This window comes from Cyanistes caeruleus, chromosome 4, assembly GCF_971803275.1.
Source record: "Cyanistes caeruleus chromosome 4, bCyaCae1.hap1.1, whole genome shotgun sequence".
Taxonomy (NCBI): Eukaryota; Metazoa; Chordata; class Aves; order Passeriformes; family Paridae; genus Cyanistes; species Cyanistes caeruleus.
In genome coordinates, this window is record NC_141704.1 from 79,772,409 (window position 1) to 79,797,174 (window position 24,766).

Below are 24,766 nucleotides of genomic sequence, written 5' to 3' on the forward strand. Positions count from 1 at the left end.
GTGAATTATGTTTGAAATTGAGAACTATGGCTTTTCCAAATGCTTCAACAACCAGATGAACACGTAGTTTCATGGTGGCATGACCTTGATAAAGTGAATTACTCATATGAAATTAACTTTTTAAGAAATCAGAGTAGAAAGTCTTCCACTTCACTTTTTTCTGCCTCAGCTGCACAGTGCATGGCTGCTGCAGCACCGTTCTGTTGGTGCTATCACTGCTGATTCACAAGTTCTTTCATTTGCTATCAAAGCAATGTGTGCAGCACATAACCTGAGATGTTACAATGAAAGTTTGCCCATGTTTAAATATCACTGGGCTGAAAGTCTTCCATTTGAAAAAATATCACATCCTGAAAAACACTGGGCTTTTTCACTCTGACACCAAAAATACCAGAATTGAAATACTATATATATATGAGAAAAAACAGCACAAATGATATTCAGTTCCAGTATAATTTTATTTTATTTTAAAGAGCTTTTACAGAATCATAAATTATGCCTTGTTTGCATTAGTGATCATAAGAACACTCCATCATAATATTTGTGCTTGTGGTTAATACACTAATAAAGGTGTCATTATATTTACAGGTTACCGTAACATTCCGTTGATATCCAAAGAAGGCATCAAGCTGGAACCTGCATCGCTGTTTGCTCATGTCTGGTACTATTAGTGAAGTTCTGCAGAAGAAATTGTTCTGGGGGATTGTCCCCTGCTTCAATAAAGTATCATTTGTGGCTTTGCAACAGCCTCAGTGGCCTGATTCCCAGAGAGGCACATTCACAATGATTTTATGAAGCCAGAGGGACTTTTATGAAAGGAGTATCCCAAATAAGGGCTGCTGTCCTTGGCCCTACTTTTTCTGTAGGAGAGGACTGGGTTTGAGAAAACCTAAGGAGCCTTGAGGTGCACAGGTCCATGGGACATGATGAGAAACATCCACAGGTCCTGAGGGAACTGGTCTGAGCCGCAATCCCTCACTTGGGAAGTCAGGACAGGCCGGGGAAGTTCCCACTGATTGAAAAAGGGGAAACAGCCCACATTTGCTATCAAAATCAGCATTGAGGGAGGTGGTTTTACACTCCTAGTCTGCTCTCAGGAGATCCTACCTGGAAAGTTGCATTCAGCTTTGGGGCCTCCAACACAAGAAAGAGGTTGATCTTTTGGAGGGAGTCCATAGGAGGGTCATGAAAATGATCAGAGGTGTGGAGCACCTCTGCTGTGAGGAAAGGTTGAGAGAGTTGGAGCTGTTCAGCCTAGAGAAGAAAAGGCTCCAGGGAAACCTTATAGAACCTTCCAGTAGAAGGGTATGCAGCGATTGGAAGAGGGTGGATGGTTTTAAACTGAAAGGTTAAATTGTAATTTACATTTAACTGTAAATTAAACTGTAAGTTTAACTGGGTATAAGGAGGAAATTCATTACTGTGAGGGTGGTGAGGCACTGGCACAGGTTTCCAGAGAAGTTGTGGACTCCTCATCCCTGGAAGTGTTCAAAACCAGTAGGATGGGGCTCTGAGCAACCTACAAAGTGTCTCTGGCCATGGCATGGGGTTGGAATGAGATGATCTTTAAAATCCCTTACAACCCAAGCCATTCTGTGATTCCATTATTCTATGATTGTTTAGAAACAATTAATAAACACTGAATGCTTTTGAATATTTTAAAAATTGAGTTAATGTCACTTGGAGCTAATTTCAAATATATGATTATTTATTGAGTGAGAATAATAGTCCAATACATATAAGAGATCATGCTAATTTTTTAGGATATCAGCATGTGAAATTGGCATCTTTATTGATGTAATTGTATTGAAAAACATTTCTTACCATTGTACCTTTTCTAGGGGACAGGAAAAATTATACATACAATGTTCCCTTTAAATTTATAAAAAGTGGGCTCTGACTGGATTATTCCTCTTTAGTGCCCACTTTCATTTTCTTACCTGAAAAAATAGTTTTCAGAAAAAAATTAAATCATAAAAAAATCATATGCTAGTATTGGTACCTTTCCTTAGCTTAGTCTTGAATGTCCTGCTGCTAAAGCAAGATAAAAAAATTCATGGAGAGTTTGTAAAGAACCATATTCCTCATAGGAGCAGGGAGCTCAGGATACATCTTACTGGGAACTCAGGAAGTTTGAAACACAGTACTCTGAGGAGAACTGGAGAATTTCAGAAAAACCATGGGTTGATTATGTGTGTGAAATCTAGGAGGACAACTACTTGCTTAACATCAGTGTAGATCTTACCCATGAGACACAATTTTCCCGTCTTCCTTTCAGAACTGAAGCATTGTTGACCTTCCACAGGACTACAGTTACACAACTAATGGCAGATTTGTCACTCAAATATGATTTTTTTTTTTAAAAAGGATGTTATATCAACAAGTGTCTTTAATATCAAATAATATTGCTTAAGTTTGCAGATAGTTCTGATGATGCATTGTAATGCTCTTTTTGTTTATTGTTATTCTAAAGCTGTTTTATTTAATGTTGCTCTAAGATGGAAAATCAGGGCATGTGGTAAACAAGGGTTAGAAATGTCACAGGAAATAACACTGTTAGAAAATCACATTATGGTTTTAATAAGGAAACTGAGACAGTAGACTAAGAGGAATCTAAAATCAATATTGAACTGTAAGGTCAGGTGATTCGATAACTTTGTAAGCTGGTCTCAGTGTGTTTTCTGTGCTTGAATGACAAAGCACTTGATTTGTTTCCCATGAGACCCTATAGTACAAAAATGTTTGGTGTCCTGATTTTTGTAGTGATGATATTCTGTGTGCCAGCCAATATCCCTTGCATGTGGTGAATATTTTACAGTTTCTTACAGCTCTGAATAGATGAATAATATTAATATCCAAACAGAGTTCCCCTGACCTCCCCTTGCTGAAGAGGAGCTTAGAACATCAGTTTGACTGGGGAAAGTATTTTTAGATAAAAGCTGATCAAGTCCATTTGTTTGATGCTGAGGAAAACTCCAGTTTCTTTCATTTCCTAACACTCCAAGTCCCACTTCAGGAGCTTTATACAACTTTCTATTCTGATGACTGATGTGGGTGTCCTTTGGGAGAAGAAGGCAATTATCTTCACTTCTGGGATTATTACCCCTCTGTTGACCACTTTTCCACCTGGTAGGACAGATCTGCCCAGTATATGGTAACTTAAAATTTACAGCAGATCAAACCACAAATCAACACATCTCCTGTGCCTTAAAACTGTGTCCCTGGCCCTGGAAAGGTTTATTTACATGGTCAGTGGGTGTGTGCAAGAGTCTGGCAGCAATGGACAGTTCATTGTGGCTGCTCATATGCCAAATGCTTAAAGAGGTGTTTAAGTGCTTCCTCAAATTAGAGAAAAACAGAGCACATAATTAGCATCTGTGAACTTAAAGGAACCACTCATGTTCATTATTTAATATATAAACATATATTTTATAGCTCTAAGTCTATTCAATGCATGTATTGACTTGAACCCATTATGCAGCATAGGAGTGCAATGTAGGAAGACTGCTGAACAAATATCTGTGGCATCATGAGCTTGAATAAATCCCCCCTGAAAGCTCACACTCAATATATTCTCATTATTCATGAACACTATCTTCTTCCTCCTTCTCTCTTCACACAAATGACCAGTTATATCTGCCTCTTGGATGTCAGAATAAAAGAAACAATGATACATATTGTTGACAAATTAATGTCCTGGATTAAATGTTACATTGTATAGAAACTTCTAACATTCTTTAAAAAACCCAAAGTATTGATTGGATAAGATTTAATGTGAAATTTTCTGGACATCTGCAGGGAAATGTATTGGCAGGGAACCATCCCGTGGTCTTCTGGTGGACTCATCACATGCAGTGATGATAAATGACACAATTACCAGCATTGTTTCAACACTGTCAGTGGAATTAATGGGCAAAGAATGAGGCCCCACACACTGAGAATTTTGTATTTTTACAGTACTATTTAATATTAACAAAACCAAGCCCTTCATTGCTGTCATAAGAACTTTCTGCATATTGCTACAAGTCCTTAGCACGTGATTCCTTAAACTCACGCTGTCAGGAATCTGTGGCAGGAACATGGCAGCACTTTTAAGACAATAGCATTATGAAATGTTAGGGTATGTGCTCAGCAGATGACTGCCTATTCTCAAGGGCAACTGAGACAAAATGTACCGTGGGAAATGGGATAAAGAAACGTTCGTGAGTGGGCAAATAATTGAATCATCTTGGAGAGCATTTAAATTACACTGTTTCCCAGGGAGTACCACTTTTCTTCATTGAACTGGACACTGCTCAGTTGAATGTTAACAGCTCCCACAAATGTTCCTTTGCTTTTCACAACAAGCTTCAGTACACGGCCTTGGAGCTCTGTGACTCTGTCATATACAATCTGAAATAGTATATAGTGAAATAGAAAAAAAAAAATACAAGTTTGTTAATCTATTTGACAGGCAAAGCACTTCAAATGCAGCTTTCAGGATGATGATTAATCCAACTTTGTGATAATTGCTTTAAACTTCCATCCAGAATAGTAAGCTATTAACCATGAGCCAAATTCACTTAACTTAGTGAATTTACCTCAGAAATACATTTGACCTTATCTGGTTTATATAAAGAGATTCTACCTTAGAATCACGAGCTTAAGCTCCTGAAATCTGATTACCATTTTAAAATAAATTTGAAACCTGTCTTGAACAATGCTTGAGAAAAAAAACCAACAGTATTCATAATTTTCTGTGTGAAAACCAGGAAAGATTGGACCCAGTTCAGCAAATGGAAGTTACTAAATTTAGATATATCTGATACTCCAGATGTGCTGTTGATACTTCTCAAAATAAATGAGATGGTAGTTTAGCATGTCTTGAACAACTACTAATGCCTATAGATTTAAAATAGCTTTAAATTACCTTAATATTGTGAGAACACACAGGGATTAAGTATGAAATTATAATGGTGTATTTTCTGAATTTTAAAAAAACCCCAAATAATCTGGAGCAATAGCCTAACAAGAATAAATTGCACTTAGAACAAATTCCCGTGCTTCAGTCCCTGCATTAATCAAAAACTGTTGAGCAAACTGCATGTGGGCTGATAAAAATATGAAGGAATGCTCTCAGAGCGGGCCTGAAATGTAAGTTTTCTTAAGAGAAGCTCATTTAATCTAAAATTTGTATGGCTGGAAATGTTTTTGCTATTTCACTTGCAGTGGAAAAATGCTTTAAATTTTAATCTCTCTATGCCATTTAAAAAGCAAAGGTGGTGACATTCTCTCACTGCAGGACAATGGAAAACTGAAACTGCCTTAAATTCATTTGCCTGCTTGGATTTTCCATGGAATCTGAGTGTAGGCTGTTACCTATGGCACTGCTGAGGAAAAGGAGAGGCAGACTGAGCCCCTCTGGCTTGGACCTCTGTGGGCTGGGCTGATAAACCCTCTCTGTTTTTCCACTTGCAATTGCAGGAATTTCACAGGGAGCATGGAATGGACAGGACACCAGATGACCCTCACAGAAAGCACCAACAGGACACCAGGAAAGGTCTTACCAGGGTGTTAAAATTCCCTTTTCCATTTAGAAGCCTTTGGAAAGAATAGATTGGGATGGCTGTCATGAAATTTGCACCTGGTGCTTTTTGGTTTTCATGTTTACTGTGCCTAATTTGCCAGATTGTCCATGAATTACAGATTCCACAGCTTCTCTTTTCCTCACCAAAATAAAAGTGAGATGATGAAGAAAATCTGAAAAGCAAGGACAGGCACAGTAAACATAATATAATTCAGAATAAGTCTGTGATCTGATGCTGAGGTGATGCTAACGTTACCAAAGAAAGCTGCCTTGTTTCTTTGCCAATGTATTAAAGGTACCAGCTGTTGCTTTAAATCACCAAAACCTACACATATCAGCTGTAAATGTTTAGAAACTGAACTGGGGTAATGAGCAACTTTCAATCTTTGGTCAAAAATAGGCTTTAATCTTTGAGCAATGACAGACTTTTGCAGTGCAGGGTAGGTGGTTTTCAAATTATCCCAGTAAACTCTTTCTAAAATGGTATTGCAAATTCAGCTGGAGTAAGGATTATTATCAGGATGTAGGGACAGAAGAAAGGTCTGGAGAAAGCTGAATAAGGGTGTGGATAAAACAAATGACACATTCCAGAATTTGGGAACAGTTAAATCCTGAAATGATTGTGCTGTGAGAATATTTGCCTGCCTTTTACACAGCCAGATCAGATGGAGGTGAGTTATATGTGGCCATGCAGCAAATCAGTGGGACAGTTAGGGCTGGAATTCAACTATTCCTGGCTGCAAAAAGAGAAACACTGTTGACCTACAGGAGTCTAATGACATTTTAATCACAAATGAGGGACAGTTGCTTCTCCATAGGTAGCCATGGCACAGTTCCTAGGTTTGGTAATTAATCCAAGGTAGTTTTGATGCATGGTGCTGGAGGGAGCAGCCGTGGCTCCTGGTGCAGTTCCCCTCCTCCCCTTTCATCAGACTGGCTGGGGCTGCTCTGCCTTCATTTTCTCTTTACACTGCATTCCACTTTTCTGTGTTCCTTCTCTTCTCTACCACCATTTCTTAATGCAATATAACATTAACTGCTCTGAGTGCCACAAATTCCAAAATCCAAATACAGGCACAAGAGGAAAGAAGGATTTGTTTGCTAAAAGCAGCTCCAAAACTTTTGCTGTAACTCATTTTATTGTCAGCCCTCCTGGACTTTCACATCTTCACTCTCACACACATGAGTAAAAATCAAACATAAAAAGCAGTTTTGCAAGGTTGATAATTTGCTGTAGGCAGTCATAAGCAATAGAAGTACAAAACTAAAATCAAAAATACCCAAGAGAAGCGCATTTCAGATTTTTCTCAGTCTGGAACAAAGAAGGAAATTAATATACAGCTTCCTTCCAGCCATTTGGCTTTAATAAAAACTTATGAACTCATAAAAAAGGCTACTACATTTCTGTACACAGTGTTTTGGACAGCAACTAACTTAAGAGACAGCTGACTTATATTTTTAGTAGTTTTGCTTCCCTGGGGCGGCTTCTGCCTCAGTCTACCAGCCTTGGACAAAAAAATGCATCCAGAATGACATCACATATGGAGGAGCAGAGCTGCTAAAGCACAGGCATCGGGTTGGAAGTGGCCAAGTTCAGTGGAACCATATGTCCCCACTGTGATTAGCACTTCCCAGTGAAAAAGATTGAGCATCTGGGAAGAAGGCTCTCCGTTTTGATTAAGGACATTAAAGCTTTCACGGGATTTCTTTCATCGGCAGCGGAATACTCGTGAACCACAATTAAATCTCCTCCCAGTGACTAGTGACTAACTGCAGACAGGATTTTGGATTTCCTTGCATTCAAAGGTTTCTAAGAGCAATTTGAAAGATAATTGTCTTCCAGGGTTGCTGGCTGGCTCCTATCTGTTGTCCATTTTGGATACCTTACAATGAATGTAATGATATAATCATATTATGTTTGTTTGCTTTAAATATCTTTCAAATGTAAAGGAATTTCTTTAGACAGATTAATTAGACTCATTCCACTCTGATAGCGAAAAAAGAAGGAAAGAACAGAAAAAATAAAGCCTAGTTTCTTGTTATTCCACTGCAGTACTGTAGGGAGGGAAATCTATCTCAGCTGTGAGCAGCAATACTACTCAGGGAGCCTTCTTACAGAATGCTGGAAGTCATCAGTGTAAGCAGGCAACTTTTGTAATTAACAGATGTGGGAAAAGAGAAATATTACAACTCCAGGACTGAGAAACGAAGAGATAAGCACTGAGACTCTGCTGACTAACCTAACCTTCATCATATCTTATCTATGAAACAGGGTGGAGTGGTAATATTTTCCACGCCTTCTACTTTATAGCCTGCTGAAAGAGCATTTGTAAATTGCTTTGAGATCTTTAGGAGATTTGTTACATGTAATAATTATAATCTCCAATCCCACCTACTGTTTCAATCTCATCTGCCCTTACAAACGAACACAGTTTATACCACTTCCCATTCTGCCATAAATGCTTCTCCATACAAATGTTTCCTTTCACCCCAGAGGCATGAGCACTTCAGTGGTGTGTGAAATAATCATATATAGCTGTGAACTAATGGCATTTGAACATGAAAAGAACCTGGCTATTCATTCTTGTGTTATCATTTAGGACAGTGACAGCCAATTTTCAAATGTTAATTTGAATAACAGCATCCATTCAATTAATACTTTTCATGCTATTGTGCATATCTTCATTCAGAACTGCTGGGTTATGGTGCAATGATGCTTGATCTCATTTGGCTAACGTGTAACTGTGGTTATGGGGTAAGACAGGGCACTGTGAAAAATCCAACTGTTTTCCTGAACAGAGAGACGTAAAAGACGCTGTTTCATGTCTGAGAAAGATGCAAAGCAGACAGTCATCACCATTTGTGGTTCTCCTTATGGTACATTCCTTCTTCTTGGTCATCCTCATTGCAACGGCTCTAAAAATGTTGCATTGTTGTTTTGTTTCAAGAGAGGGCAAAGCAAATAAAAGAAATTGCACCTGTGTGGGTTGTAGGTGACCTGCTGGGAAGGAGCTCTGCAGAGAAGGACCTGGGGGTTCTGGTGGACAACATGAGCCTGCAGTGTGCCCTCATGGCCAAAAAGGGATCCTGGGGTGCATCAAGAAAAGCATTGACAGGAGGTTGAGGGAGGTGACCCTGCCTTTTTACTCAGCCCTAGTGAGGCACATCTGGAGTGCTGTGTTCAGTTCCAAGCTCAGCAGACGAAGAAAAGCAGGGGACCACTGGAGTGAGTCCAGTGAAGGGCTATGGAGATGGTGAGGGGGACTGGGGCATCTCTCTCATGAGAAAAAACTGAGTGAGCTGGGCTCACCCTGGAAAAGAGACAGCTGACAGGGGACCTCATCCATGTTTGTCACCATCTGCAGGAAGAGGTCAGGGGATGCACCAGGATCTGCTCCGTGGGGCCCAGAAATGGGACAAGAGGCAACAGGAGGAACGGATACCCAGGAAATTCCACCTGAATGGGAGGAAGAACTTCCTTGTACAGTTATTGAGCACTGGAGCAGATTGTCCAGAGAGGCTGTGGAGAATCCCTCACCAGTGATATCCCACAACCATCTGGACACAATCCTGTGCCACGTGCTCTGGGATGGCCCTGCTGGAGCTGGGAGGTGGGACCAGATGACCACTGTTGGCCCTTCCAGCCTGACCCATTCCATGATTCCATGAAACAAGAAGGGGTGGAAGAAAGTGAACAGTACTCACAAGTTCATTGTAAGAAGGGTCAGAGCCTCTTGGAGCTGTTCTTGTTTTCCTCCGACTGACCTCATAAGGATCTGGCAGAAGATAAAATTCAGCGTGTGCACTTGGGGCAGAGCCATCTGGGAGGTGCTGGAAAACAAGAAGGTCATAAATATGAGTGTCCATGTTCTAGCAAAGAAAACAAAAAGTACCAAATGAAATCTGGGCTTTTAGCAGACATAAAAACATGTTGCACTTTCAGTATTCTCTGGGCTAAACTGGAGTGCTAGTGGAATAACAAGCATTAGTAGAATTCAGCTTAAAATGGAATCTGGAAAATAAAAATTAAATAACACAAAGACAAGGTAAAATTATCTGTCTTTAATATTTACATTCTGATGGAAAAAATCCTTAAGCCTCAATCTACTCTAACTCATCTTAATCTGATACAAAGTCTGGCCTTTCCACTTTCCAGAGCAAGGCAGAGGAACTGGATTTTAGATTGTAAGCTCCTACTGATTTTAACCCCCAAGTATCTGTGCTGATATTGGGGAGACCGATGGTTTCTAAGGGTGTTTTGTAAAACATATTGCTATAGAAGAGCCAGGAGCATTTCCTGCAGCAATATGGGCAGAACAGGATTCTTACAGCAGCCTTTCTGATCTCGCCCATCACACAGCTGCAATCTCTCTTTAATTTTCCAGTTCAGGTTACTGAACAATATTCCAGATATTCCATCTTATACGGCAGCAACTCGAGATCAGAGACAATCTATTAACCAGGCTCAGTCATCAACACCAGCCAGTGCTGGTGGGTGGAGAATTTTTTGATAACTTCTGAGGAGCTGTAAAGTCATTCCTAAAGCAGCATCACAATTACTCAGAAAACACATTATATTACTTGAGGCTTCAAAAGAACGCACAAGAAACAAAAATGAAAAACTACGGAGCAGGCACGTGTCACTTAAAGCTTGGCTTATAATGAAATAGAAACCCTTGTGTTGGTTACACAGTGTACAGTCAGAAAGCACAAAATGGAGTGTATCAAAATATCAGTAATTTTGATCATATAATCAGCATTTTTGACAGGAAGTTTGCCTGTCAGCACCCAAGCAATGCAGTGGCACGATGCAAATGAGAATACAGGCAAAAAGAAGAGAACTTAAAACATTTGGAGCCAATGAACCCAAAGGATTATACAGGCACTTGCATTTATATCTCCTGTTGTAGTTTTACACCTGGCTCAGGATGAAGAAATTTCTCAGATTTTGATTATTCACAGTATGTGTCTGGAAATGTGGGGCTTACTACAGCATTATCAACAACATATCCCTGGGATAGAAGAAACTGCTGTCTCCTAGCAATAAATAATTCCTCTGTTGGGAAGGAAAACAGTGCTTGTGTGTGTGAACAACCAGTTCTTGCACAACAAACCTCTGGTTTTTGTTATCTGAAATGATCCTTCAAGGCAAATGATGTGGTCTACTGCAAAGCTGATTCTTGCTACCATTAACATCATACAGCATCAAAGGATGCCCCACTCAAACCATTACATATTGTCAGCACTATGGGAGTGATTAATATTGCTATTGCTAAGTTCCCCAAAGCACATCTGATTTAAAATTCCCATGGGATTTAGATAGATGGGATTCAATAGCCAACATAAGAGAGCCATTAAAGGGCAATGGAACTAAAGGGTATTTTCCAATGTGGCTGCATTGTTAATGCAGGATTTATAATTTACACTGTCCACTTGAAAGCCCATCTCTGTTGATTTAGGACTGTACTAAAACTTCAATTGAGGATTACAAGTAACAGTAAACAGAGCATCTCTTAAAAATCAGGAGGGAGAATGAAATGCAGCCCTGAGTCCCAGTCCAAGGAACCAGGATCCTAAGTGTAATCAAGATCTCCACTTCTCAGTGAATAGGTAAACATCGCTGTAACTTGAAGGTCAACTGATTTTAGTTGTTTCAGACAAAGGAAGGAACCAGGCTGAGGTGACAGGCTCCAAAGGTAATGTGGTTTAACAGGACATGGGTGTGCAGAAGTGGATGTGATTAACTGAAAAGGAGTCAGGTAAAATTGTCACTTTGAACTGCTCTTTCTCATGTTACCTTGCCTTCAGCCAACTAACCTTCCTCTGTCAGCTGATTCCTCCCAAAATTTAAGGGAGGCACTTTGCAGCAGTGTTTTGGCTGTATGAGATGGACTGAAAACTACTTCCTCACTATCTCTTTGAATGTATTTAAATATGTGTTGAAAGAGGTGAGTGGGAGGAGAGGGTCAAGAGAGAAAATTAAAAAAGAGAACATTTTAGCGATTCAGACGGGAAAACTCGAGGGGGGAGCTGTTGCTCTGGATTATTTCAGAACTAAAATAAAGCCACTTTTCATGAATAGTAGCAATCAGCAGTCAGACTGTTAGAGGTAATTTGATGTGCAGCCACCTGAATTCCAAGTAGACATTGTAGTTCTGATTATTGTTTTTTTTCTCCCCCACTTTAGAGGTGACATTTCCCCCCTTCCTCCTCCCTTGCTGAGGAAACGCAAACAGGCTGCTCCAAATCCCACTATTGTCCCAATTTTCCATCTGCAGAGGCACTGTTATGCCACCAAACAATCAAAAAAGCTCATATGATGAGTTTATGTCGGTTTCTCTTTTGACTGGCACAAGAGCTGAATTTCTTTTCTTGTGAAGAGCCTGCTTAACCATAGGATTTCTTGAGGCAAGACTTGCAGTGGAAAGAGTTGTACTTTGCTAGACACTTCCTAGCAGGAACAAGGAGTGATAGTGGCAATTTGACTGTAATGCCAAAACAAGGCTTGGATTAACGTGGCAAAAAATCTCTTTTAAAATCATAAGTAGGTGGAATTTGAAGTAAACTGTTTTATTAAGACAACAGACATAGCAGGCAAAAAAAATCCCCAAGTTTTGGGCAAACTAATCCTCTCCTAGGGTTTCTGAGTTGAGCACTGAAATAAAGGAGAATGGAGAATAAAGGAAAAATGGAGGAAACATCAGAAATATTTTTCTTACTAAGGATTATGACTTCTGTCATATTACAGCATCACATTTAGTGATCACTTCTAACTCAGACTGCCCTGGCTTATTTATAAATTTAGGTTAACATAAGGAATACCTGACCAAAACCACAGAATCCCAGATGGGGTCAGGCTTGAAGGGCCCCACTTCCCTGCTCCAGCAGGGTCATCCCAGAGCATATGGCACAGCATTGCATCCAGATGGTTCTGGAACATCTCCAGTGAGGGATTCTCCACACCCTCTCTGGGCAATCTGTTCCAGACTGTGGTCACCCACTCAGTAAAGAAATTCTTCCTCATATTCAGGTGGAACTTCTCTCTTTGCACCAAAGAATACCTGCTCTGATAGTTCATGACAGAAACTGAGTAAGATTTCTAGCAGACTCATAATAGTCTGAAATCCAGCAAACTCCCTCTTTATTCTTATTAAAAGTTTTTAAAAAAATCACTGATTCCTGTCCATAGTCCAGGCCAGAAGGAAAATCAAAGGGTACCTTGGGAAAGCCATTTTGTACTTTACAAAACCTTTATGGCTTGAATGGACTTGTGATCAAGGTAACAGAAAAATCCTAAAGTTTTAAAATGAATTCTATTTGTGTTTAATTCTGAAGTAATTTCATTAACCCAAAAATAAAGGCTTTTACTTCCTTAAGACGAAGTTACTCCCAATTTAAATTACTGTCTTAAATCTTTTATTGTGTTTGTTTGCAAATAAATCCAAGCTATAAAAATCTGCAAGGCTGTAAAGGTGTAACACCAAGCTCCCAACAAAAATGCCATAGGTTCTCTTGATATGCTTAGGGACAAAAATCCCACAAAACTGATGATTTTGATCTGCCAATAAAACAATCTGAATTTAGAAGCTGGCTCAAATTGAATTTAGAAACTGACTGTATTTTCTTTCTTCAACAGCCAAGTGATGATTGAACTATTTTCTCAGAGAATGACCAGCCTACTTGACCTTGATAATGACAGATGTTTTTTAAGGAACTCAGTTACAATTGCCTGTATTTATGTTAAAAAAAGGAATTTACTTTGGAAATGTTATTTTCTTCTAAAGTCAGGCAGAAGGTGCTGAAAATATTTAAGAATGAGGGAGAATGAGGGAGAGAAAATAATACTCTGGATTTGCATCTTTTCATATGTCTAATTCAATAGTGAAAACCTAAAATACAGAGCCTGCATCTGTTATGACTGTGTTCCACTTTCCACTCTGGTTTTATTTTCCAAAACCAAAAAATGTTGATATTTGCTTACAGAAATCCACACAGATAGGTTACATCCTATATAATTTAATTTTAAAAATAGTAGCTGTGGCTGGGATATAATGGATGAAATTCAATTAATTTTTCCACAAGAAATATTTTATCCTAATGACTTTTCTTCCATGATCATTACTAATGATCCTCAACTCTCCTAACACAATCATTCTTTGTTAGCATTACTATAGGCATAACTACTGAAAAATTTGCCATATATTCAACTATTAAGTGATTTAGCATCCAATATGAATATTGAGCCATGCTCACATGATTTTTAAAATATTCATTTTAAGGATTATTTACTGTAAAACTTTTTAAAACTCACGTCTTCCTAAGAAATGTAAAATTTTCTTTTTACTTTTTGTGACTTTTGCCTCAAATTTAAATCATGTCATCAGTTTCTGTTAGTGTTAGACATGCAGATCACCTTTTGTCCTAGAGAGGAACAGATTGATGGCTCCTGAACATTTGATAGTTCCAGATGCTGTTCTCTTTTTCCCATTTTTCATTTTCAACAATTTTGACAGTAAAAACAAATGATCAACTTGTATTAACTAATGACATCTTTCCTCCTCTATAAATAACTACTTTTCTTCCCTGAAAAGTTAATTTCCTTGACATTTTTAAATCTCAGTTTCTCTCTTCCTTTTATTCAATGGAAAAAGAAATTATATATATATATAAAGATATATATATATATAAAGATATATATATTCAGACATTAGAAAGACTCCCATTTCAGCTACTGTCCTCAAATAAAAATAATTCACTTTGTTCAGTAGTTCTCTTAGTCTTTCTATCCTTTACCATCCTTATGTTCTTCTCTTACATACACTGCTGTGAAGATTTATTTACATAGTGAAGAAAGGACTACAAAATATTTCTTAATTTTTAATATCAAGATATTCATACACCTTTTGAAAGCAAACCACTCTAGTAAGTGGTTAGGAAAAAAACCTTCAACAAGACAAAATATCTATATATTATATACAGACATTAGTTGGATTTGATTATTATCCAATAAAGGAGGATTAGAAAAAAATCCACAGAAGAAATCATCCTTGCACTGCAGTAACCTCTGTAAATTACTGCCTCTAGACTAAATTAAAACCAGTAAGGAACGTGGAAGAGCCATCATTGCTGCTGCTTTTCTCTTCCTCTGAGTCCCTGTGTAACTGAGCAGAGGAAGGCTAAACCCTGTCTGTCAAAGCTGCAGCTTAATTAGCAAATACAGCCTCTGCCTTAGGAAAAAGAGAACATCCTCTGGGCTACTTCTAAGCTTACAGAGCTGAGAAATTAGTATTACAAAGCAAGAGGCTCCTTCAAAAGCAGGATATGTACAAGGATATATAAACTTTAGGAAAAATGGGTGGTTACGGTTACTTCCCAAATATTAATGTGGTACCAAGACCTTTCCTTCTTCTTCCTTTGAGCTATGCATATACCAAAGCATGAACACCTCTCTTCTACCCTCCCACTGAGCTTTTCATTTTCTTCTTGCAAAATAGACCCAAATTGCTTCGAAGAAAATTAAAAATAAAATCCCAATCGCAGTAATTCAATAATAATTACAAAAGAAGATAATCCACTCTATCACTACAACACACCCTGCACTGTCTGCTATTGGCAAGACAAAACTGGAAGGCAACTGGCCAAAAGTGATTGCAGAAATATGGCATTTTTCTTCCCCCAAACAACAGCCTTTTTAACCTAAAATTTGAAAATATTTAACTGCTTCTCTTCAGCAGCAGGTTTTTTTTGTTACATTTCCTGATCCAAATTTTTTTGGGTTATCTGGGTATGTACATGAAGACATGAAGACACACTGACAGAGATCACCGCCATGGAGGTCAGTGACAAGGCAACCAAAGAAGAAATTGCATTTATCTCAACTTAATGCAGGACAATAAAAATATTTTGCTGTCAGGGAAATTCTGGAGAGCATTTTTTTGAGCAGGCATTTTCTACCTTTCAGAAAATCTGGCAGTGTCTGTGGAGCTAGCCTCCAGATGGCTTTGTCATTTACCATGCTAAAAATGTAAAGATGCTCTGTGCACGTTATTGATGTGAATATCCAAATATAGCTTATGTCCAATACCTTCAGCATCCTCATCATGCTGCCTGTAGCAGAGTGGCCAGGACTGGAGCAGCCTGGCTGTAACAGCTGCTTATGGAGCATTCCTGAGGGGGAAAAATTGTGCTGGCAAAAATAGGGTTAGAGCTGTCCTGAGACACAAAATTTCTAAAAAGTCAACCAACAACCAACAATTTCCAAGGGCTCCTGCCTGTCAAATGGGGAAAAAGTATCCCTGTCAAGGGGGAAACCAGCAAGAGGTTCATTCTGTCATACTGGGGACATCTCCTGGCTTGGTTTGGTTAAATTGCCCCCACATTGGTGCCTGGCCCCAGCTGAGACAGATCCTGCTGCTTTGTGCCATCACCAGTGACAAAATGTGTGTATGGAACCAGAAACCGGGGGGAAAATGGTCCATTTTGGGGTGATCACTGGAGGTTGGGCAAGATAATTCATGGTGCTCAAAACAGCTGTGGTCAGGCAGCTGATCCAGCACAGTGAGATGGAAAAGTGATTCCAGCACATCACACAGGTAAGCATCTCAGTTTCAAACTGATCCCAAGGCACAGAGATACTGGGGTTTTCAAAATGAGCAGGAATTATTTGTTAAATATTTAAAAAAAACCCAAATTTGTGGTTTTGTTTTTTTAATTTTTTTAAAGGAGATGGTTCTGGAAAAAGGACTGCATCCCAAAAGACCCAGGGTTTTCTAAGAATTATGCAAAATGCTTCTCATCTGCTTCAGTCATTTATAGAGGACAGCCCATCTACCTCTGCTTAAATGAATTAAATAAAATGAAAGCTGGCCTAGGATACCCAGAAGCTCACATGGGTTTCTCTCCCTTTATTCAAGCCTTTATTTCTATAGTGCTCTGAAACCAAAAAGTTGAAGAAATGCACTGAAATGTTTCTCTGATGCCCCATTTAAAAAGAATAATTTATTGTCCTGATGATCCACAAAGAGATAAGGAGAGACACAATCCCAACTTGATATAATGTTAATATAATAATATAATATAATATAATATAATATAATATAATATAATATAATATAATATAATATAATATAATATAATATAATATAATATAATATAATATAATATAATATAATATAATATAATATAATATAATATAATATAATATAATATAATATAATATAATATATATATAAAATAGTATAATGGAATGGGGAAGAGTCTGTACATCCACAGGATCTTCACTGATGCCTGGGACTTGATCACTGTGTGCTCCACGTGGCACCATGAGGGCATAAAAAAGTTACCAAGGCTGAAAAAAAGAATATGAAACAGAAGTGGGAATGTATGGAATAAATGTACAACTCCCAGTGAAAGAGCTGAGTGAGAATCACATAGATTTTTTTTTTCCTGAATGAAAAGGCAATGTGTTTGCATTGCTATCTTTGAGACAATTAACTCCACTGGTTTTTTTTTTTGGGTTTTTTTTGTTTGTTTTTTTCTAATAGGTGAGAGAAATAAAGAATCAAGGCTCAGTTATGCTATATTATCCTGTGGATCAGCAATGTTAGTGCAGGGTGAAGAATGCAGAGAGTAGATTTCATGAAGAAGACTCAGAAGCTTTTATTTCAGAATGACCACCAAGCCCATAAGGAAACTAAATTCCACTGCTTTCAGCCCTGTATTACTGTTGTGCTTGGAACATGTTACTTTCAGATGAACGTTTAGTCACAAAGTCTATGACACTGGCTGAGATAAGAATGATCTTGTTTTGACCCTTAGAAACACAGATCCCAGAATTTCTTCTTTTGAACAAAATATAAAGGAGAACAAATACTTTAGACAAATCCCCGTTTCGCTTTCCTTTTGAAATCACTCAGGATTAAGAGCACTGCTGCCTGTTAGAGGGCATGAAAATAAATTAGCCTTTGAGAAAAGAAACACAAGCAAAGGCTGCTGTTCTGTTTCTATCTCTCTACCACATACAAATTCTTTTCTCTCCTTGCCTGGGCCCAGATAGTAAGTGAATATAAAAATGTGTAAAGAAACAGTGAGACTGTGATCTGTGTCTTCATTCTGCACTATTTTTCTTCTCAATTTCTTAATTAGTTACAAAAGTCTGTATGTGCCTATCTTTAATTTCTCCAACTGTACAATCTCCCTGCACTTTTCCTTCAATTATTCTACAGCATGCCATCTCCCTGTGTAAGAAAGCATTTCATTATATGAGCCTTGCAATTTCTGCTCCTTAATTAGCTCTCATTACTTCTACTTACGCTCTTGCTCAATGTTCTAAATAATTCCTCTTGAACCTTCCTGTCTTCTCCCTTAAATATTTGCACAATTGACTCGTGTCCTTGTTAGTCTGTCCTTAACTAAGTTTTAGTAACAATAAATCACTCCTGAAGAATCAATCACTCCCCAGCAACCCTACTGAGAACTGTTCTTTGAACTTGTATTCTAGTTAAGAAAACATCCTGAGAGAAATAGTTTACTATCAAAGCCTTATAAAGATGAACTACTTCATTTCTGCCCCATGACACCAGGATCTGGCCTTTCTCATTGGCATCTCTTGTAGCAACCTCATGTCTCACCATGGGCTTGTTTTATCTTCCCATTAATGTGGGATATAGATCTCTCCCTCCCTGAGGAAATATTTTTCATTTGTCTAAGCTGGTTGTAGGGTTCTGGAAATTATTTTTATTCTCTTGATCTTGCTCTGTCTGCACAATTATTTTTAATGTTTTCTTCATTTGCAACCAGTGGCAAATCTAATTTTTGTTCACCTTCATCTCCCAGATCCCTCATATCATTAAACAGAACTCAGTTTGCTGTCTTCTTGTCTTTTTATTTTTTTTTTTTGTCTTATTCAACACATATCAACTATGTAGGGAATTACTTATTTTAAAATGAGCAGTTAGAATTTAGAGCTGAGGCAGTACGGTGACTGTGACAGATTAAAGTGTTTAACAAGAAATAATAACAGAACTTTCTGTACAACATATTTGTCAAACACCTTTCAAAACAAATATGTTTGAATCCAACAGTAATCCCTGTGCCACAAGAACAGACCTCATCTCTTTCCAATTTAAACTACTGCTGAGTAGTAGTACCCTTTGTTTAGAGGTGTTCAGCTAATTTTGAGTCTCAAGGAGAACATAGCTTATCAGAGCTAATTTTCCTTCACTTCAAAAGAATTTTCTATGAATATAAAATTAAATACAAATGCTTTATAAGCTAGAGTTAGTACAAGAGCTTTCTTCCTATGGCTTTTTGTTTTGTTTTCCTGTGCCAGACTAAGGAGAACTTCACCTGAATGTTACCTTTCCTGTGTCAGCCAAGCTGCTGATTTAATTCTGCTACTGATACTCTCTGGATAACTTTGTTCAGCTCAGAGTGATATTTTTCCCACTTGTTTTCCATCCCTGCCTTGCCTACCTGTGCACCTCCATTCCAATCCCTGTTGGCTGCAGTAAGGAAAGCAGTACACATTCATAATATTCTGAAAGGATAATGTGGCTTTTTATTCCACTGGCAGGCGTTGTTGGCAGCTATTCTGTATTTTCCATTTAAATCTATATCATGATAATCACAAAGTGAAAAAGTTAGTGAGCCCATGAGAGGAATGATGGAAACCAGCTAAGACTGAACAAAGATCTCCAACCCTTTCCCAGCTCAAGCTGAAGGAAAACCCAGAAAAGGCAGCAGAGAATCCACCTGTACTGCAGGTGGGAACATCCCTATAGCCCTGTGCTGCAGGCTTAGACTTCATCCCTTTGGACTGGGGGAAGATTGGCTTCCACCTTTCATCCCAACACATTTAAACCATCACATCTCACAAACATTTTTGAAAGCAATTTGTACTCTCACGGCGTAGGACACGAAATGGAAAGAGGCTGGGTGTCTGTGTAAGCCTAAAGCTGATTGCTAATTCGTCACCCACATATCAGCTATCCCAGAATCATTAATCACCAGGAGTGGTACATGACAGCTTCAGAGCTTTTATAAAAGGAAAGCTGGAAGTACTTTTGCAAAGAACTGTAGGAGTTTATTTTTCTTGCAGCAAATTTTCCCCCTGTAAAATTGGTTGTGAATTCATCGCCCACGCACGCTTTCCTGAATTCTAGTAACATTTTACATTTTACTGGCACGATGTTCAGGATATCTTGGCTTTGTTTCTCCTCCCTTCTACCCCTGAGGAGTTAGTCTGTCCACAAGAAGTAATGGGCAAAAGTGTTTGTCAGTGAGGATTGAAAGTTTAGCTGCTTATCTAGGAAAACAGGGCATGCCTGAAGTCATGGCAATGAAGTCAGTGGCAAAAACAGCCTGAGCCAATGCTGAGCCACTGTTCCCTTTTCTTCTCCGTGAAGCAGGCAAGGAAATATGTTAGAAACCTCTCTCTGGATGTCAGCAATGGCTGTTTCTCTTGTCTCTGGTGTTTTTTTGAGGAGTGAGCAAGCCCAGCATTAGGAAGCCTGGCTGTTTCTGGCTGTGAGGAGCTAAACCAGCCCATAGCCAGCCCTGTGTGAGACCTGGTGGGCTCTGGATAGCTCCCACTCTCTGTGTTGGTTAATAAAGGTGAACAGAACTGGACTTGTTCAAGTTCAAACCCTACATGTACTTCAGTGTTCATATATTCATCTCCACATCTGCCCAAGCCTACATTTTTACAGCAGAGCAGCATTCCCCCTGTGTCCTGTTCCTGCCTACTGCTGCTTTTCTGGGTATTGTGCTGCCACAATTGGACTATTCTTGTTCTAAGGTAACAAATTCTTTCAGAGGCAAAAACAAACCTCCCCTGGGGCTCCTTCATATTCCTCCTAAGACCATTCAGTGCCCTTTGCCAGGTACTGTGCTATTGTCTTTAAAAAATAAACCTGCCCTGTCTCACCCCTCCACCTGCCACATCCTCCATGACTCCAGAGGCAAAATCTCCAGGCCTCCAGGGTTTTCACCCCTACACAAATGTTTCCTTCTAGCCCAGCCTCAATTTATTAAGGCAATATTGATGTAAAACCCTATGCATAAAGTGCCCAGTGTTGCACTGTTTGTATTTGAGAGGAGCGAGCAGTGCCCCAGTAAGCTGACTTCAAGTTATGTAATACATGCTTGGAAAATTGCATTTTATTGGCATCATGGCTTTTCTATATTTGAAAATTGAATTTAAAGTTATTTTCCTCAGCAGTCGTGGTGATGCCATTCAAATCATAAGTAGAAGCAGTGAGCCACCTGACTTGCAGAATCTCAGGATTCAAATGAACCTATGAATTGCTGAGGGAAATCTTGAGACTGAAACATTTTTAGTATCTTATAAATATCTGTTTAACAGAACTTGTCTTCATTGTGCACCCACAGCCTTAAACTGTAGGCAAACATTACCAACCAGCCTTAACATCTCTGTGTTCAAACAGTTTCCTTGGCTGCAAGTATTGCCTCAGTGACAAAATACAGCTTTTACTTTGCAGAAGGTTAGATTAGATTAATGGTCCCTTCCAGTCACAAAATCCATAGGGCTGTTCTCTGTTGTTTGTCTTTGTAGAAATCTTGGTAGAGTTTTCCTCAGTCAGGACTGGCTTTTTTCACACATGACTGAAATGTTGCAGCAGTGAGGGAGAGGAGAGACTGCAGCTGATCCAGGGATGAGAGTTGTGCATCGGCAGCAAATCTGGCACGTGTGGATGTGTTGGATCCAAAGCAATTTTTTCTCTAAGACACCCCACGTGAATGGGCAAATTCCCTTCAGGAAAAATTCCTGCAAAGTTATAGCACTGCAGTCTTCTGGCTTCCTCCCTTAAAGAACCAGTGTGACACCTGAGAGTGGCTATAAAAAATACCAGCTCCTTAGGGAGTCTCTTGTGCATTGTATATCAATATAGGATTTGCACAGCAGGATCTAGGTTTCCCATTAAAACTCCTAGAAGTAAACCTGCACAGACACTAAATCAAATTTATTTACGTAGATCAAAAGCCTCTATCACAATTCCTGTCAGTTCTGTGAAGCCATGTTTGGGATTAATTTGGCCTACTACAATTATTTTCACATCTGAGCACATCATAAAATCTCTTTATAGAGATAAATTAAATAGGGAAGAGCAGAACAAAAATTATTTACTATAAATTATGAAATAAAACAAGATAGCAAAGTAATCTCTGCACAGATGAACCACTAAAATATAATTAGTGAGACTCTGCAAAAGACTGAATATACCTGAAACAGCTTTAACATGTCTTGAATAAGATATGATCTTGGCATATTTTTAAAATCCCTGTTGAGCTCAAGCAAAAAAAAGAAGAGGAAAGGAAACGGAAAAAAAAAAGAGGACACATCAGAAAGATTGATTTATATGACTGGGAAGCTGAGAAGATTAATAATGGCATAAAGAACCTTCTTATTTCAGGTTACTGGTCTGAAGGCAGCCCAGTATCACAGTACCCAGAAGCATTATTTCATATTTCAGGTCAGATGACAATGGATGGATGGGCATGGAAGGAATTGGAAGCCCAGGATTTGAAAACATGATTGCCTAAGTTAGGCTGCCACAAGAATGATCTTATTTTCAAGTCATGAATCATTGTTAGTCTTGCTGAATGGGACTCCTACCACTTCTCTGCAAACTCACTAAAATGGCTTTGGTTTAAGTTACCTGCTTTCAACAGAAACACAGTAACTTCAAGTTGTGCTGTCCCTTTCCATAATGAAGTGAACTGACCCCTGGGTTTTATGTTTGCACTGCACAGCTATCTATGCTGTAATTTACTTTCATTTAATTAAATGACCAGAACTTCCTAAGAACACAGTTAGGAACCTACACATTTACAATGATGAAAAAAAAAAAGGAGAAACAAAGACTAATTCCAACACCTGCAAATTGTTTATGTGCATCTGCACACCACCTGAAATCTCAATGATATCATCAGCATGGCAATCACTTTGATACGCCCCTCCCACCAATTAGAACTTTAGCAGAAGTTTATCAAAGTCACTTAGATTTAGAAAGCTGAACACAAAAAATAAAGAGGGTCTTATGCTGCATCCTGAAGGTAAAGTTTGTATAAATTGGGCCTGTCAGCAGAGGCTGATCTCACCTGTCAAAGTGACACACAGGACACAGAAAACAAGCCTCAGGACAGAGAAGAATTGAATGTTATAGACCAGAATGGAGATGCTTGAATTGCAAATGAGAAGCCAGAGTGGCCAGCAGGAAACAGTCAGAGCTATGTAAGCCTCATGTGCTTCATCCCACTAATTAAACCATCAGCCTCATTTTATTTCTGGCTGGTGCTCACATAAGCCCCTCAGTTTGGCCCCATTTAGGAAAAGGATTGTAATCCAGTTTGGGATGGAGGTGCCATAGAGTATGGACTAAGAACCCACAATAGCTCATAAATGCTCTAATCCCCTGGCTAGACAAATAAAGGCTCTCTTGCCACAGATATTGCTGGAGATGTGAGCCATGGGAATTTGAGAGCACATCTAGGCAGGGAATTCATTATGGAGCAGCTGACACGCTCCTCCACTGAGAGATCACACTTCACACACAGCCCCAGCTCCATCTCTGCAGTCACCCTCAGCAGCCAATTCCACCTGCAGGAATTCTGTGCTGCAGGAGCACTGCCAGCTTCCCCTCCCGTAGCCTGGCTCCAGGAGCACTCAACATTTACCTCTCAGCCTCCTGACAGTGTTACAAAGCTGAGCATCACACCTCCAAATGACATTGCTCCTTAAAATACACCACTGCTCCCTCTGCTGAGCTCTTCCCTCTTCATAGACAGGCTGGACTAGAAAGAAATGTCTGGATAATCAACCCAGAGCTCCAGGCTGAGGTGCTGCAAAAAGTCATGCTGCTGCACGATGCCTTATGTCTGACTGCTATCAAAATGTGTCTGCTGAGAGGGCCAAAACAGTATCAAAATTGGTTTTCTTGGAAAAGGCCATTACCAGCCATTAAGGAAACCCAGTTTCTGTATCTGTCTCACACCTGTAACCATTCTGAGTGAGCTCCAAGGGAAAAACCAATTGTTAAATCATGACAGAGCAGCACTATCACTACTTTGAGTTGAAATTAGCTCTCCCAGAAAGGCTGTTTGAAGATTAATGTTTTCACAGTACTCTGCAAATGCAAGGACTTACAGGTTACACATTCTGATAAAAATACTCACGAGGTTCCTCATGTGCTTCAGCATTATTGTCAGACGGCTGTTCTCGTAGGATATGACCAGTTGTACTCCAGGATTGTGACCAGCTGACTGAGGACCTAAAAAAGGCCAGACAGCTTGATTTTTTTTTAGTTAACAACTTAGAGGAAGCAGATCTGTAAAATATTGAAATATATGTTAGCTAACATATTAAAACCTGCTCTGTGCTTAAATCAGGGATGAAATTAGAAAACACGGATAAGGAGTGTGATGGAAGAAAGTGGTCTGACATGCAGTGCTCATTTTCCTTCCTGTTTGTTAACTGCCAGTGAGATTTTCTGTTTACTAATTGCCATCAGTCTGAAATTCAGTGGGAAATTAATGCTTGAGTGACAAATAATTGGGGTGGGTTTTTTTTTTGGCAGTCACTGATGACACTATTCACTATTGTTGCAGTTCTGTCTGGTTAAAAACACTGGATTTTATTTTTTTTTTCTTCCAGTTTCCAAGAGAAAGGAAAAAAATAACAAAGGGAAAAAAGAGCAAGTTTCCTGACCAGCTCCAAAACAAGTTAGAGAAACAACATCACATATAAATTCTCTCTTCCTCTTTCTGTACTTTATGTATTCCAAGTTGGTTTTCATGCAACCCATTGCTTTCATAGATTTTTCTACTAAGATGCACTTTAGGAGTCTGATACAATTCCCACTGAAAAAAAGCTATTTCTCCTTTTCCAAGCAAGAAGAATCAGTCTCATAAGGTGGAAGAAATGACTAAGCAAATCCTGCTCCATCTTTCTGCTGGAGGCACTGAGCCAGCTGTCTTCAGTGCCAGAAAGGTGTGTCCTTGAAGCTGGTAATGTGGTTTACCTGCCCTGCAGAGGCAGCAGGGAAACACAGCAGAGAAAAGATGCCTTTTACCACTGTAAATCAGGTAATGGTGAGCAAAACCTCTCCTCAATGTCCATCTGACCTCCTTATTTTGTAGTGTTTCGCCTGAGCAGGGGCTGAGGAGCTGGGCTTGAGCCAT

At 39.1% G+C, this 24,766-nt stretch overlaps 2 protein-coding genes across 4 annotated transcripts in view; one reads left to right on the forward strand and one right to left on the reverse strand.

Annotated features, from left to right (window-relative positions):
- PLCZ1 (phospholipase C zeta 1) overlaps positions 1–744 on the forward strand; it is a 45,219-nt gene extending 44,475 nt beyond the window's left edge. Inside the window, exon 13 of the mRNA XM_023925704.2 lies at positions 589–744. Within this exon, the coding sequence (XP_023781472.1) occupies positions 589–671 (83 nt within the window). The 3' untranslated portion in view covers positions 672–744. The remainder of the gene's footprint in view (positions 1–588) is intronic.
- Positions 745–3,941: 3,197 nt separating this feature from the next.
- Positions 3,942–24,766, reverse strand: part of PIK3C2G (phosphatidylinositol-4-phosphate 3-kinase catalytic subunit type 2 gamma) — a 250,762-nt gene continuing 229,937 nt past the window's right edge. For all 3 annotated transcript variants that reach the window (XM_086885512.1, XM_086885513.1, XM_086885515.1), the window contains 3 exons: positions 23,762–23,856; positions 9,272–9,397; positions 3,942–4,392 (listed from right to left, as the gene is read on the reverse strand). In XM_086885512.1, coding sequence (XP_086741638.1) covers positions 4,240–4,392; positions 9,272–9,397; positions 23,762–23,856 — 374 coding nt within the window. In that variant the 3' untranslated portion in view covers positions 3,942–4,239. The remainder of the gene's footprint in view (positions 4,393–9,271; positions 9,398–23,761; positions 23,857–24,766) is intronic.